Here is a 17,044-nt window from a genome sequence, read left to right as displayed (position 1 = left end):
AGAGTATATTTAAACAGTAAATGCAACCAGATGCCTAAGACTTCCAGAGGAAACAATGCAAGTCTAAATTTTATACAATTCTTTCCTAAGGAAAATGGAAGCTGCCAGCATATAGAGGGGTCATTTCTTTGAAAATGTTCTTAAGATGCTTTTCAATCTATTGTTTAAATATATAAAAGCTCAAACGTGTAACGCTGCAATTTGCTTTCTTTCTCCTCATTCCTTTAAAACTCATGATTAACTTAACAACATTGCAAAATTTGATTTAATTAATTAACATGATCTGAATATCTGTAGGAAATCATAATTTGAATAAATGAGTTGATATATAAAATAACATAAAAATTTTATTTTAATAACTTCATTTCTAGTGAAAGAGCTCTAAATTTTTTACCACCGCATTTTTAAAGATCTAGCATAAAACTGTTTATTTGGGGGTACAAATATGAAAGGTAAAGCCCAATTGTAGGTCATCAGTATCTAAGTAATCACTCAGCAGTTCAGCAGATATTTTGAGTCTCTGTGTCATGCCCTGCTCCATGGAGTGCACGTGTGAACAAGACAAATAATAAATAACCAAGCAGGACATTTAAAAGAGAGGAAAATAGCAAGTAGTTACAAACTCTGTGTGGTCAAGGTGTGGGGTTGGCTACTCGAGATTGGGCCATCGGGAAGACAGCTGAGAGCAGGAGACACTGAAGCTGAGATCTGAAAGGCCAGCCCAGCGAGTGTCAGGGAAAGAGGCTACCAGGCAGGGGCACTGGCTGCAGCAAAGAGCCTGAGGCAGAAGAAAAACTGATGAGTGCTCAGGAAGAAGGTAGGCCAGTGCCAGAGACTCGGGTCTCTGGAAACAGGGAGCACGAGTTCAGATCTCCCCTGAGCAAAATGGAAAACGACTGGAAAGCTTTTTTGGGGGTGGGAGCAGGGTTAGGACGGTATAAACCAATGCTCTGTTTTGGCCGTCTTGCCCCGTCCATGTGTTGTTGAACATATGAGAGAGAAGGGAGGTCAGCATGGAGATGAGAGTAAAGCCACGGGACAGAATGTATCCATCTTGGCAGCATGCAGAGAAGGGGCCAGAGACAGCATTTGAATAACTAGAAACTAAATGAGTTCATCCTAAAGGCCTAAATTATTTTAAAGCAAATAACACTTTATTTGGCTCTAGCTAAGCCAAACAAAACGTTACAGCTTTTAGCAATTTACTATCAAAGTAAGGTAATATACTGGAAGCAATATTCCCAAAAGGTGATGAGAAAGGAAAGTGAGAATAATGATAGAGCTTTAATTTCTTTGGAAGAAAATTGCTATATCAATGAAGAGGATTTGAATGAAAAGGAAAACAGTTAAATTTGGGGGGGAAGCACTTAAGTGTTTTAATGGTGAGTTTGAATTTTGTGTTCATGCTATGAAACAGTTAGGTACTTATAGTATCTAGTTTGTACAGCAGGGGGTCAGGAACCTATGGCTCACAAGCCAGATGTGGCTCTTTTGATGGCTGCATCTGGCTCGCAGACAAATCTTTAATAAAAAAAAATAATGTTAAAAATATAAAACATTCTCATGTATTACAATTCATTCATTTCCTACCGCTCATGTTCATGGTTGCGGGTGGCTGGAGCCAATCACAGCTGTCCTCCGGGACACCACCAAATTTTTATTGGATAATGCATAATGTACACGGGTTGTTGTATGGCTCTCGTGGAATTAATTTTTAAAATATGTGTCATTCATGGCTCTCTCAGCCAAAAGTTTCCTGACCCTGTTGTACAGGATTTACTTCTGTGACACACAGCTGAGTGGATAAAATCAATAATGATCACTTTTTGTATTCTCTCCTCCAACGGCAAACCTTTGCCTGTTCCAGGCCCCGATTACAGAGGAATAGTCATCACGTTTGCTGTGCTCAGCGCCTTAGGGCTCGTCAGCGGGCTGCTCTGGTTCCTGTTCCAGAGGAACCGTGGGCACTGGGCGGGCTTCTCTACAGTTCGCTATGAACAAGGAATGAATGAAGATGAGATTATGCTTCCCTCTTTCCGTGACTAAACTCTTCCAAAATTTGCTAACTTGCACTAACATGTTAGGGAAAATGAGCCATTTAAAATGTTCCCAGTGTCAGTGTTTACTCTGTTCCAAAGTACAAGTCTCAAGTACTTTTTAAATTTTTAGTTACTCTTCTGGTATCCACATTTAACTAGTCAAAAATGCCGTGTCTGTAACTCAACAGAATGGGAAGGAACCGGAGCTGAAACTAAGGTCCAAATTCTTTGTAGGGTAATAATTTAAATGTGCATTTTCTGTAAGAGGTGGGTTGGTTAGTAGAATATCTATGTTTCAATGGCATTTAAAAAATACTTTTATTTGGAAAATTAAATTTAACGCAGTGACATTGATCAATAATATTAATAGCGTTTTAACCCAATTTCTCAGAAAATTTATATTGGCATATGACTAGGTCACACTTCTCCCTTTTGATGCTTACTAACATCTGGCCAAATGCAAAATTAGTACTTCAGGGTAAAAACAGAACTTAAGTAATATCAACATTGCTTTAAAATGTCATCTGTAGCACTTAAGGGAAATTATTACATGAAAACCATGCTTATTTTTTAGACAACAAAATGATACCTCTTGCAAGCTGCCTCTTATATATTCCAAATATATTTTATACCAAAATTATTTATTTTTTTATTTTTTATTTTTTCTGTATTTTTCTGAAGCCGGAAACAGGGAGAGACAGTCAGACAGACTCCCGCATGCACCTGACCGGGATCGTCGCTCTGTTGCGACCAGAGCCACTCCAGTGCCTGGGGCAGAGGCTGAGGAGCCATCCCCAGCGCCCGGGCCATCTTTGCTCCAGTGGAGCCTCGGCTGCGGGAGGGGAAGAGAGAGACAGAGAGGAAGGAGAGGGGGAGGGGTGGAGAAGCAGATGGGTGTTTCTCCTGTGTGCCCTGGCCGGGAATCGAACCCGGGACTTCTGCACGCCAGGCCGACGCTCTACCACTGAGCCAACCGGCCAGGGCCACCAAAATTATTTAAATATAAAAATTTTGTTCTATTCACAATTATTTATAAAACAGTAGCATTTAAAGAAGATTTAGTACTTAATTGTTTTTTAAAGTGTGAAAACATTGTTATTAGATTGATTAGATCCCTGTAGCAGTGTGGGTTTTGGGGTCTTATGTACAACATATACTTGTTTTCGTTTTTAAAAAGAATCAGGTAAGAGATTTTGAAAATTTTACAATTGATATACTTTTCATAGCACGTCATCTTGCCTAAAAAATTTTTATTGCTTTGTTGAATTTTTATGTGAGCTAAAGAGAAGTGGTCTGTGAAAAAAAAAAAAAAAAAAAGATTGTATATCTTGTATTTGTAAAAATGAAAATTATACAATTAAACTCTAAACTTTGTGATTACTATGAACATACTTAAAATTAGCAATTATTACGGAAACACTGTATTGTGGTTATCACTGTAACACCTAGCAAAGGGTGATGGGAGGCGACTTGGCCTGGGCGGCAAACACCGAGTACAGCGTACAGATGCTGTGCTGCAGAATGGTGCACCTGGGACCTAGAAAACATTGTCAACCAATGAAAACAAATTTACCACCTAGAATACAGTTTCAATAATAACTTCCAGTGGACCTTGATGAATGTTTTATTCAATATTTATATTTGTACTTTGGAATATTTTTGTATAAAATCCATAGATTTATTTTAAAGTTCAGAGTGTTTATATTATGATGAAGTTGTAAATAATTATCTAAGACAGTTTTAGTACAGTCTAAAACTATAATATAGTTTTTCTTAAATTTTTTTATTGAATTTCTTAGATTAGTCCTCTTGCCCTGTGATCTGTACATATTTGTCATTGAGACTTTCTTCAAAAAACTAAACCAGCTTGATGTGAAAAGTACAGCTATATGTATATATAGAAGTAATGTTGAAATAAAGTTGTACTACTTTTTAAGTAAAGGTGTTGTTAGTCCTTGTTTTTTTAAAAAATAAATAAATAAATAAAGCTAGGTTGAGCTTTATTATGGTAGCTATATAGTATGACAAGAAATAAACTGACCAGCTATTTGTAAAGGCATCCTTTAGTTTCTGGGTGTATTTTTTAAAGAAAAAAATATAATCATTCCTACATTTCTGAATGTTTGATTTTAGTCTCTTTTTCCGATTCCTCTGACATAGCATGTCTTTTAACTATGGGAGCAGCAGAAATCTCATTCAGGATCCACTTCTCATGCTTTGTGCTCGCTCCCCTCTGGAGATCAGCTCCTTCCCCCCCCACTCCCCGAGGCATTCACCAACCACTGCTCAGTTATTCATTTGAATATCTAGTCCACATTCATATTTCCAACTCCCACTGGACAGCAGTCTACATGAAAATCCTTCTCAGTGTGACCAGAACTGCCTATATGGTGTTCCCTTCCAATCTCTTACTATTCAGATGTCTCAGGAGAACTGAAGACAGCACTTCCCAGTCTTCTCCAACTAATCCAACCCTCATATGCAGTCTGTGAATTGAGCTCTCAAAACCAGGCACCTAAAAAACTGAGCAAATAGCTCTGGCTGGATAGCTCAGTTCATTAGTGAAAGGTTAGAACTGGGGGGCCCGGTCCACTGGGGAGGGGAAAAGCCTATTTTCAGTCTCCCTTGGCAACTGGCAGGTTAGTATAAACTCCCAACTAGGTCAGGCCTGGGGGGACTCCAGCTGGACTACCTTATCTCGTACGGGAGAGCTGACAGGCTAGGCCCCTTCCTCCTGAATGGAAGGTGGCCATGGGGAAGGGGGAAAGCCTCCTTTCAGCTTCTCTTGGCAACTGGCAGGTGGATATAAACCCCCGACTAGTTCAGACCTGGAGAGAACTCCAGCAGAACTGCCTTATCCCGTGTGAGACAGCTGACAGGCTACACCCCTTCCCAGGTCTATGGGTGGTCACTGGGGAGGGCCAGACTGAAAACAAAGGGCTGGTATGCTCCAGGATTGTTTATTTAAAACGCCTGGGTGCAGGCGGCCAAGACAGATGAAGCCATGTTGGCCCCAGGGAGGATTGGAGCAGGGTTTATATAGGGGACTCAGGGGTCTTAGCAAAAGCAGCTGATGCGTCTATAGGTGCAAGGTAATATTTTCTCATATGTGGACTGGAGTGGCATGTCCCAGCTTATCCCCTGGCTCCACTCTCAGAATGAAAGCCTGAGCTGGCTCAGAGGTCCAGGCAGGGGCTTCAAGCAAACCAGTCCCTCCTCCTCCCACGGGGTTGCACTGCCCTTGGGATGGGGGGCAATCTATCAGGGGTGGAGAAGCAGATGGGCACTTCTGTGTGCCCTGGCCAGGAATCGAACCTGGGACTCCTGCATGCCAGGCCGATGCTCTACCACTGAGCCAACAGGCCAGGGCTGGAAATTTGAGTTTTAAAGGGGCTATGGATTTAAAGGAGCCCTGAACGTAGAGTCAAGTCTCTGGGCTGTGGCTAGGCTTTTACAAATAACTATTGTGATCTAAACTCCCCTAATTGCCAGGTCCCTTCCCAGTGTAAGCTTTCCCTGACATTTCTGCAAAGATGAACTTTTTGCTACATTTCAAAGTGAAGGCCAGGAAGCCATTAAGAGAGAGAATAGCAAGCAAATTAACTACAACCTCACAGTGGAGGAGGAAAATATTCTGTTTTGAGCTAGAGTGAGAAGTTGAGTGAAGGAAGTTTATTTACTGATTTTTTTTTTTTTTTGTATTTTTTTGAAGTTGGAAGCGGGTAGGCAGTCAGACTCCCGCTTGCGCCCGACCGGGATCCACCTGGCATGCCCACCAGGGGGCGATGCTCTGCCCATCTGGGGCGCTGCTCTGTTGCAACCAGGGCCATTCTAGCGCCTAGGCAGAGGCCACAAAGCCATCCTCAGCGCCCGGGCCAACTTTGCTCCAATGGAGCCTTGGCTGCAGTAGGGGAAGAGAGAGAGACAGAGAGGAAGGAGAGGGGGAGGGGTGGAGAAGCAGATGGGCACTTCTGTGTGCCCTGGCCAGGAATCGAACCTGGGACTCCTGCACACCAGGCCGATGTTCTACCACTGAGCCAACAGGCCAGGGCTGGAAATTTGAGTTTTAAAGGGGCTATGGATTTAAAGGAGCCCTGAACCTAGACCTAACAGAGCATCGTCACAATGTGCAAAGGTTGCAGGTTTGATCCCCTGTAAGGGCACATACAGAAACACTGATGTTTCTGTCTCTGTCCCTTCCTGTCTCTCTAAAATCAGTCAATTTTTTTTAAAAGTAAGCAAATAGACCTAATGATCAGGTGTAGGAGACAAGTTCAGAAGTGATACCAGTGACCGCCCTCCTTTTCCTCCTGCATCCCTCCCCCCCCCCCACACACACACACACACAACATGTCCTCCTTCCTGATTCTAGGAAGAGAGACTTTCTAGGGATTCTCCCCCGCAGATGACTGCCTATTCTGACCCCAGCAGTGAAGTTATCCTAGGGAAAACCAGTGTTCAGATTCCTTTATCTCAGGTTCATTTAATCCTAAAACCTCCTTGGAGAACTGATTTAACTGTTATTATTTCAGCTACTCTATCTTTCTTAAGAAGACAAATTTTAACTAGCTCGCAAAGATATTTTTTCTATGAGAACTCATGATCTATACACAGTTATCTCTAATTCCGTATAATCTAAATTAAAACATCCTCCCACTATTTGCAATTCATTGAATTTACATGTATGTCTTTTTTTTTTTTCCAAGATAATTTAATCATAAGCAGAATTCTGGAATCTTTTCTTCTACTCCTCAACCATTTTTTCTTCTTGTATTCTCTTTCAATATGAAGACATCATACCCCTTGTCTCCCAAGCTAGAAACTCAGATGTCATCCTCTAATCCTCTTTTTTATCTTCCTAATCCAACAATTCTGTCAGTTTTACCTCAGACTTCTCACAGAGTGGCTATCTCTATTATTAACTGTGTTAGTTCAGGACTTGATCTTTTTTTTCTCCCTGGACTGTTTGCACCAGCCTTTCCTCTTCATCCCACTTTCCCCATCCTGGGCCCCAGGGGAACTGAAATACATAGAGGAGGACTCATCTTCAGTTTTTGCTCTAATGTTATCTAGGCCTAACTATCTCAGGCCAAATGGGAGCTCAGCAAGGCCTTGCTGAGGACCTCCTCCAGGGACCTTATATGGGCTACTGATCCATCCTGAGAAGTCCTAGGGTTTTGGTTTCTTGGCCAAATGCCCTTTTAATACAACGTAGAGTCAAGTCAACATTGTTTTAATTGCTAAACAACAGAGAGGAAAAGTCAGATAAAATGACTCTAAGAATTAGGGAAACATGGGTGCTCTTAGATACTGGATACGCAGCAGAGCGCTGGAACCAGAATCCAGATGGGATTGAGCTAAAGAGTGAAAGGGAAACTACGAAATGGGGAGCATGGAACTTTGAGGTGTGTGGTGAAGACGGTCAGGAGAGGGACTGAGCTAGAGGGAGAAGGGGGTGAAGTTATGGTTCTTTTTCCAAAGAAAAGGGGGGGGGAATCACAGGTTTAGAAACTGTAGGGGAAAAATAAAAACAGTGGACAGAGAGAAGATGCAGGGGAGAGAGCAGGCATCATTAATGGAAGGAGATCTTGCAGAAGATCGATCAAGAGGGGAAGTTCTAAGCCCACAGGGAGAGGAACTAGATTTGGATGAGAGGGAGGAAGAATGCCTTCCTCTCGGAGGCCACAAGATGAAGGTCTGCATGAAAAAGAAGGGGAGACCAGATAAGTACTTGAACATGTTTGGGCCCTGGCCAGGTAGTTCAGTTGGTTAACAGCATCATCCTGATAAGGCAAGGTTGAAGATACGATCCCCAGTCAAAGCACACACAAGAATCAACCAATGAACGCATAAAATAAGTGGGAAATGATTGTCTACAGCTGATGAGAGAAATGAGTAGCAAATGGGGTCTCTGCCTGAAAAGGGTAATAAAAAATTGAAACACCCGATAAGGAGAATGGGAGAGGACATTGACCAAGACAAAATAAAAGGACTGTAGAAGAGGCAAACAGGGAACAGATGAAATTAGAAGCCATATGTTTGTAGTGACAACCATCAAGAGAATTGATAGATTTCCTCTACCTGTCCTCAGTGACTTCGATAAAGTTGAGGAAAAAGAGATGTGAAGAAGAAAGAGACTTCATCCTCAAAAAATTAAAAATAGAACTCCCGTATGCTTCAATAATAATCTCACTTCTGGGTGAATAGCCAAATGAAATGAAAACAAGATCTCGAATAGATGCCTGCACCCCCAAGTTCACTGCAGCATTATTTACAGTAGCCAAGAAAGGGAAGCAACCCAAGTGTCCATTAATGTATGAATGGATAAAGAAGACGTGGTGCATAAATACAATTGAGTATTTTTCAGCCATGAGAAAGAAGGAAACTGTCATTTGTGATAACATCGATAACCTTGAGGGCATTATGCTAAGAGAAATAATTCAGACAGAGAAAGACAAGTACTATATGATCTCACTCACTTACATGTGGAATCTAAAAGAGCTGAACTAAGACACAGCGAGTAGAGTGGTGGTTACCAGTGCCTGGGGGGGGGGCAAGGAGAATGGGGAGATGCTGGACAAAGTATACAAAGTTCCAGGGTTTTTTTGGTTTTGGGTTTTTTGTTTTTTTTTTGTATTTTTCTGAAGTTGGAAACGGGGAGGCAGTCAGACAGACTCCCGCATGTGCCCAACTGGGGTCCACCCAGCACGCCCACCAGGGGGCGATGCTCTGCCCATCTGGGGTGTCACTCTGTTGCGACCAGAGCCATTCTAGCGCCTGAGGCAGAGGCCATGGAGCCATCCTCAGTGCCCGGGCCAACTTTGCTCCAATGGAGCCTCGGCTGCAGGAGGGGAAGAGAGAGACAGAGAGGAAGGAGAGGGGGAGGGGTGGAGAAGCAGATGGGCACTTCTCCTGTGTGCCCTGGCCGGGAATCGAACCTGGGACTCCTGCACGCCAGGCCGACGCTCTACCACTGAGTCAACCGGCCAGGGCCAACTTCCAGTTATTAGATGAATACATTCTGGGGATTTACTATACAGCCTGGTGATTAGAGTTAGCAATACTTCATTATGTGCTTGAGTTGCTAGGAGAATAAATATCCAATGTTCTCACCACAAAAAAGAAATGGCGAAGAGGCAGCACCGCTTCCGCAGAGGGCCCGAGCGCCAGAGGCCTCTAGGATGGTGTGGGACCAGCACACCAAAAATGGAGTATGAGTGGAAACCTGACGAGCAAGGGCTTCAGCAAATCCTGCAGCTGTGAAGGAATCCCAGTCCCCAGACACCACCATCCAGAGAACCATGCAACAAAAACTGGAACAACTCAATCAATATCCAGATTTTAACAACTACCTGACTTTTGTTCTGACAAAATTAAAATCTGAAGATGAACCCACAAGATCATTGAGTGGTCTCATTTTGAAGAATAATGTGAAAGCACATTTTCAGAACTTCCCAAATGGTGTAACAGACTTTATTAAAAGCGAATGTTTAAACAATATTGGTGACGCCTCTCCTCTGATTAGAGCCACTGTAGGTATTTTTTTTTCTTTTTTTTTTTTTTTCTGAAGCTGGAAACGGGGAGAGACAGACAGACTCCCGCATGCGCCAGACCGGGATCCACCCGGCACGCCCACCAGGGGCGACGCTCTGCCCACCAGGGGGCGATGCTCTGCCCCTCCGGGGCGTCGCTCTGCCGCGACCAGAGCCACTTCGAACCCGGGTCCCCCGCACGCCAGGCCGACGCTCCACCGCTGAGCCAACCGGCCAGGACCTCACTGTAGGTATTTTGATTACAACCATAGCCTCCAAGGGAGAATTGCAGAATTGGCCTGACCTCTTACCAAAACTGTAGCTTATTGGATTCTGAAGATTACAACACCTGTGAGGGAGCATTTGGTGCCCTACAGAAGATATGTGAAGATTCTGCTGAGATTTTAGATAGCAATGTTTTAGATCGTCCTCTCAACATCATGATTCCAAAATTTCTACAGTTCTTCAAGCACAGTAGTCCAGAAATAAGATCTCACGCTGTTGCATGTGTCAATCAGTTTATCTTCAGTAGGACTCAAGCTCTGATGTTGCACATTGACTCTTTTATTGAGAATCTCTTTGCATTGGCTGGGGATGAAGAACCACAGGTACGGAAAAATGTGTGCCAGGCACTCGTGATGTTGCTGGAAGTTCGAATGGATCACCTGCTTCCTCACATGCATAATATAGTTGAGTACATGCTACAGAGGACCCAAGATCAAGATGAAAATGTGGCTTTAGAAGCCTGTGAATTTTGACTCACTTTGGCTGAGCAACCAATATGCAAAGATGTACTCGTAAGGCACCTTCCTAAGTTGATTCCTGTCTTAGTGAATGGCATGAAGTAATCAGATATAGATATTATCCTACTTAAGGGTGATGTTGAAGAGGATGAAATGATTCCTGATAGTGAACAGGATATATGGCCACATTTTCATCAATTAAGAACAGTGGCTCGCCCTGGCCGGTTGGCTCAGCGGTAGAGCGTCGGCCTAGCGTGCGGAGGACCCGGGTTCGATTCCCGGCCAGGGCACATAGGAGAAGCGCCCATTTGCTTCTCCACCCCTCCGCCGCGCTTTCCTCTCTGTCTCTCTCTTCCCCTCCCGCAGCCAAGGCTCCATTGGAGCAAAGATGGCCCGGGCGCTGGGGATGGCTCTGTGGCCTCTGCCCCAGGCGCTAGAGTGGCTCTGGTCGCAATATGGCGACGCCCAGGATGGGCAGAGCATCGCCCCCTGGTGGGCAGAGCGTCGCCCCATGGTGGGCGTGCCGGGTGGATCCCGGTCGGGCGCATGCGGGAGTCTGTCTGACTGTCTCTCCCCATTTCCAGCTTCATAAAAATGAAAAAAAAAAAAAAAAAAAAAAAAAAAGAACAGTGGCTCAACAGCATGATGAAGAGGAAGATGATGATGACAATGAAATTGATGATGATGATACAATTTCTGACTGGAATCTGAGGAAATGTTCTGCTGCTGCCCTGGATGTTCTTGCTAATGTGTATTGTGATGACCTTTTGCCACATATTTTGCCCCTTTTGAAAGAGTTTTACTTTTTCATTGTGAATGGGTTGTTAAAGAATCAGGCATCTTGGTTTTAGGAGCAATTGCTGAATGTTGCATGCAAGACGTGATTCCATACTTGCCTGAGCTCATTACTCACCTTATTCAGTGCCTCTCTGATAAAAAGGCCCTTGTGCGTTCCATAACGTGCTGGACTCTGAGCTGCTGCTATGCACACTGGGTAGTCAGCCAGCCCCCAGAAACGTACCTGAAGCCATTAACGACAGAATTGTTAAAGCGTATCCTGGATAGCAACAAGAGAGTACAAGAGGCTGCCTGCAGTGCCTTTGCTACCCTAGAAGTGGAAGCTTGTACAGAATTTGTTCCTTACCTTGCTTATATACTTGATACCATGGTTTTCGCATTTAGTAAATACCAGCATAAGAACTTGCTCGTTCTTTATGATGCCATAGGAACGTTAGCAGATTCAGTAGGACATCATTTAAATAAACCAGAATATATTTAGATGCTGATGCCTCTGCTGATCCAGAAATGGAACTTGTTAAAGGATGAAGATAAAGATCTCTTCCCTTTACTTGAGTGCCTATCTGCAGTCGCCACAGCCCTGCAGTCTGGCTTCCTTCCGTACTGTGAACCTGTGTACCAGCGTTGTGAAGCTAGTACAGAAGACTCCTGCACAAGCCATGCTGAACAACGCTCAACCAGATCAATAAGAGGCTCCACATAAAGATTTTATGATAGTGGCTCTTGATTTACTCAGTGGCCTGGCTGAAGGACTCGGAGGCAACATTGAACAGCTTGTAGCCCGAAGTAACATTCTAACACTAATGTATCAATGCATGCAGGGTAAAATGCCAGAAGTTCGACAGAGTTCCTTCGCTCTGTTGGGTGATCTGACGAAAGCTTGCTTTCAGCAGGTTAAGCCTTGTATAGCTGATTTCATGCCAATATTGGGAACCAACCTAAATCCAGAGTTCATTTCCATCTGCAATAATGCCACATGGGCAATTGGAGAAATCTCCATTCAAATGGGTAGAGAGATGCAGCCTTATATTTCCATGGTGTTGCACCAGCTGTGGAAATCATTAACAGACCCAACACACCAAAGACGTTGTTAGAGAATACAGCAATAACAATTGGTCGTCTTGGTTATGTTTGTCCTCAAGAAGTGGCCCCCATGCTACAGCAGTTTATAAGACCCTGGTGCACCTCTCTGAGAAACATAAAAGATAACGAGGAAAAGGATTCAGCATTTCGTGGAATTTGTACCATGATTAGTGTGAATCCTAGGGGCGTAATCCAAGATTTTATATGTTTTTGTGATGCTGTTGCATTATGGATTAACTCAAAAGATGATCTGAGAGACATATTCTGTAAGATCCTTCATGGATTTAAAAATCAAGTTGAAAATTGGAGGCATTTCTCAGACCAGTTTCCACCTCCCTTAAAAGAGTGTCTTGCAGCTTTTTATGGTGTTTAACCTCATACACTTAAGCTGCAGTCCCCTAATTCGGGGTCCTTCAGCCTTGGAGACAATGAGGGAGCCTCTGCACCCAGGGAAAATGTTAACCTTTACGGGGGGAGGGTAAACCAGGAGGGAATACAGTACAATCCCAGCCCTACTGGGAGGGCGGGAGGGAAGTGTTGCCGTCACTGTATTAAGTCGATGTTCGGAAACGTTTTAATGTCTGGAGCCTTTGTGGGTGGAAATATGTCTTCAGTTACAGCTCCACAGTGGATGTGAAGAAGCAAAAAGAATCTATTCAGTCTACTCACAAAACAGTACGTTCTGGAATATTATGAGGAATTATACTAAAACAAGAACCATATAAATGATGCATAGGGATAAGAGAAAAAATTCTATAGCGCACAATAAAGGAAACCTAAGAATGGGGGTTACAATCAAGAAGCTTTTCTTTTTTAATTTAAAATTTTTTATAAATATTCCCACATGAGGCCCTGGCGGGTTGGCTCAGCGGTAGAGCGTCGGCCTGGCGTGCACGGAACCCATGTTCGATTCCCGGCCAGGGCACATAGGAGAAGCGCCCATTTGCTTCTCCACCCCCCCCCCCTCCTTCCTCTCTGTCTCTCTCTTCCCCTCCCGCAGCCAAGGCTCCATTGGAGCAAAGATGGCCCGGGCACTGGGGATGGCTCCTTGGCCTCTGCCCCAGGCGCTAGAGTGGCTCTGGTCACGGCAGAGTGACGCCCCGGAGGGGCAGAGCATCGCCCCCTGGTAGGCAGAGCTTTGCCCGTGGTGGGCGTGCCGGGTGGATCCCGGTCGGGCGCATGTGGGAGTCTGTCTGACTGTCTCTCCCTGTTTCCAGCTTCAGAAAAATACAATATATATATATATATATATATATATATATATATATATATATATATATATATTCCCACATGATGGGGCCTTCTTTTTTGCATGCTGATAAAGAACTACACAAATGAAGCTAATAGAATTAAAGTCAGCTTGCCAACCCATAGTGGAAGCAGGTTCTTGGAAGTTACTATATAAGGTACCCAAAAAAAGTTGGAAATAAAATAATTCATTTGAACAATGAAAAAAAAGAAAAAAAAGAAATGGCAATTATATGACAGAAGTGTTAGCTAATGGCGGTTATCATTTTATGATATATAAGTGTATCAAATCTGTACACTTCAGACTTACACAATGGTATGTCAATTAAATCTCAATAAAGCTGGAAAAACAATGTTATTTTTAAAAAGAAAAAGAAAGAAAGAAGAGGCCCCAGGTTGGGAGTTGGGCAGGTAGGTCTGACAGGAACAGGAGAGGTCCGAGTATCCAAGCTGAGTGAAGAAGGGAAGTTAAAAGCCCTGGAAAAATGAAGTCAAGGGACTGGAGTCTGGAATGAGGTCAAAGAGGAGGTGAGTTGGAGTGACAGAGACAGAAAAGTAAAAGGTATGCAGTGTGATTGAAAAGTAGGACATCATAGTTAGAAATGTTAATAAAATGCCACATTATTCCACACAGAGGCAGTAAGTAGTCTATTTTGTCATATTAGCATAAAAAATGAGGAAGTATGCACTAGAGTTAAGAGTGGGGGGAAAAGATACTTTCCTGAGTTCAAGTGATTTAGAAACAAAACACTGTTGAAATGGGTTGTTTAAATTGATTTATTAGGATGCCAATGGTGATGTTTTTAAACGTCACCATTATTTGAGAATTACTTTAACACAAAGTAATCCACATAGATAAAAATATACTTTGGTGCCTGAGGTGCGGGTGAGGAGAACTTTTTCTTTTTTTTTAATTAATTTTTTTATTAATTTATTTTTAGGGAGAGAGTAGAGAGAACGAGAGAGAGAGAGAAGGGGGGAGGGTCAGGAAGCACCAACTCCCATATGTGTCTTGACCAGGCAAGCCCAGGGTTTCAAACTGTCAACCTCAGCGTTCCAGGTCAAAGCTTTATCCACTGCACCACCACAGGTCAGGCTGAAGAGAACTTTTTCAATTGTACAACCGCAGAGAGCTGTTCACTTTATTTGTGTAGTTAGCAAGACAGAAGAATCCAGAATTAGGATGTTTATATAAACATAGTATACCTTTGGAAGTAGTCATTCTGAACATGGGTTTAGTATATAAACTGTTACTGATCGCCTGAGAAGAAGAATGGGAATAAATAAAATCAATCAAGATCTTGATGGATTGGCAAAGGGGCTGAACCTGGAATAGGCGGGAGAGTTCAGCAGAAGACATGGCGCTGGTTCATTTTTGGCATTCACTGTGTGCCCATGGGTCAGTCATGTCCCTTTCTTGGGCCTCAGTTTCCTTATCAGTAAATGAAAATGGCCACAATCACTTCTAATGTGCTATGGCTCTCTTTACAGACCGCATGGGTCAGATATCCTTGGTGCAGTCATTCTTTTTAGACTAGACTGTCACAGGTATGGAAAGGGTAGGATGGGATAGGGTTAGACTTCATTTTTTTAGAATATACATTAACTTTTTTTTAGCACTTTTAAGTTTATAAAAAATTTAAGCAGAAAATATAGTGAGTTCCTATACACTTCCTTACCTCTCTCTCTCTTTCCCCTATTATTAGCATCCTGCATTAGGTTATGACCATTTGTTAAAATCAATGATCCAATATTGATACAGTATTAACTAAAGTTCATAGTTCACTAATGTTCATCTTCGTATTGCACATTCTATGAGTTTTGACAAATGTATAATGATGTGTATCTACCATTGCAGTATCATACAGAGTAGTTTCCCTGCCCTAAAAATCCTCTGTGCTCCACCTATCTATGCCCCCTTCCTCCCTTTCTCTTCCACCCCCCAAATCCACCAACCCCTGTTCTTTTTACTGTTGCCATAGTTTTGTCTTTTTCCAAAATAACATATAGTTGAAATCATACAGCATGTAGCCTTTTAAGATTGGCTTCTTTCACTTAGCAATACATATTTAAAGTTCGTGTCTTTTCATGGCTTAATAGCTCATTTCTTTTAAGCACTGAATAAAATTACATTGTATGGATGAACTGCAGTTTATTTACTCATTCACTTGTTGAAGAACATTTTGCTTTCTAGTTTGTACAATTGTGAATAAAGCTGCAATAAACAAGTGTGTATAGGTTTTTGGTGTATGTATGCTTTCAACTTGTGTAAAAACTAAGGAGCACAATTGCTGAATCCATGGTAAGAGTATATTTAATTTTGTAAGAAGCTGAGTAACTGTCTTCCGAAGTGGTTGTACCATTTTGCATTTCCACCAGCAACAAATGAGATTTCCTCTTGCTCTACATCCTCACCACCGTTTCATATTCTCAGTGTTCCAGATTTTGGTCATTCGAATAGGTGTATAGTGGTATCTCATTTTTGTTTTAATTGACAGTTCTCTGGTGATATATGATGTTGAGCATCTTATCAGATGCTTATTTGCCAACTATACATCTTCTTTAGTGGAGTCTTTTCATATTATTTGTACATTTTTAATTGAGTTTTTGGGGGGTTTTTTTTAGAGAGAGAGACAGGAGAGAGATAAGAAGTACCAACTCATAGTTGTGGCACTGTAGTTGTTCATTGATTGCTTTTTCATACGTGCCTTGACCTAGGAGTTCTAGCTGAGCCCGTGACCCTTTGCTCAAGCCAGTGACCTAGGTCTTCAAGTTACCGACCATGGGTTCATGCCTTGATAGCTGGCAACCCTGCTCTCAAGCTGGTGAACCTGCACTCAAGCCAGCAACCTCGGGGTTTCACACCTGAGTCCTCAGTGTCTGCACCACTGCCTGGTCAGGCTAATTGAGTTTCTATCTTGAGTTTAGACTTGATTTTAGAGGACTGTTTGCTAGTGACATGAGGCTGTCAGGGTCTATACAAGCAGCCTAGGTTGGCCCTGTTTCCCTACACAAGCAGCCTAGGTTGGCCCTGTTTTGTGCATTGTGTTGTTTAGTGTCAGAGGCCCTCACTATTCAAGTTACAGTCACATAGTTTACATATACATCACAGCAAGCATAGTTTTGTTGTTGCTTGTTTTGGCTTAAGCAACAGATATTTACTGTCTAACAGTTCTGAAAGCTAGTAGTTCAGGATCAAGGTATTGGCAGGGTTAGATTCTTCCAAGGGTTGTTTATAAACAGTTTAGAGAACTTTAATCCAGACTCTGATGATAGAGAAAAGTTGTTTGAGGGTCATAGTCCACTGGGAGGAGCCTTTGAAAAGGTTTCAGGCCATTAGATTCAAAGGAGAAACCTGGCAGGCAGACCTCAACCAAATAAAGTTAACATCGCCAGAAATGTGACACGTTCACATCGTGTCCTTCCTGGGCAAGGCACATCACTTCTATGCTCTTGCCGAAAAGAAAACTGAAGCATCCACCGGGTATATAAAAAAAAACAAATGTCGGAGACTTTCAGAGGTATAGATGTAACTTTATTGGCCAGTTTCACTTGCGCAGGGACGAATTCCCTGGTGTCCGGAGACACCGTACTCAGTAGG

At 42.8% G+C, this 17,044-nt stretch overlaps 1 protein-coding gene and 1 pseudogene across 3 annotated transcripts in view; both read left to right on the top strand.

Annotated features, from left to right (window-relative positions):
• The window catches only part of LY75 (lymphocyte antigen 75), a 154,402-nt gene that overhangs the window by 98,805 nt on the left and 38,553 nt on the right, over positions 1-17,044 (top strand). The window contains exon 35 of one of the 3 annotated variants that reach the window (XM_066346477.1): positions 1,868-3,960. The exons of the other annotated variants lie outside the window; for them this stretch is intronic. Within the exon in view, the coding sequence (XP_066202574.1) occupies positions 1,868-2,046 (179 nt within the window). The 3' untranslated portion in view covers positions 2,047-3,960. Of the gene's footprint in view, positions 1-1,867; positions 3,961-17,044 lie in introns of those variants that run through there. 3 annotated transcript variants of the gene reach the window in all.
• On the top strand, positions 9,212-12,568 carry LOC136378350 (transportin-1-like; annotated as a pseudogene).

The sequence above is a fragment of the Saccopteryx leptura genome, chromosome 7, assembly GCF_036850995.1.
Source record: "Saccopteryx leptura isolate mSacLep1 chromosome 7, mSacLep1_pri_phased_curated, whole genome shotgun sequence".
NCBI classification, from domain to species: Eukaryota; Metazoa; Chordata; class Mammalia; order Chiroptera; family Emballonuridae; genus Saccopteryx; species Saccopteryx leptura.
Note: the sequence above shows the minus strand (reverse complement) of the source record. Positions and strands in the feature narration are given on the sequence as shown.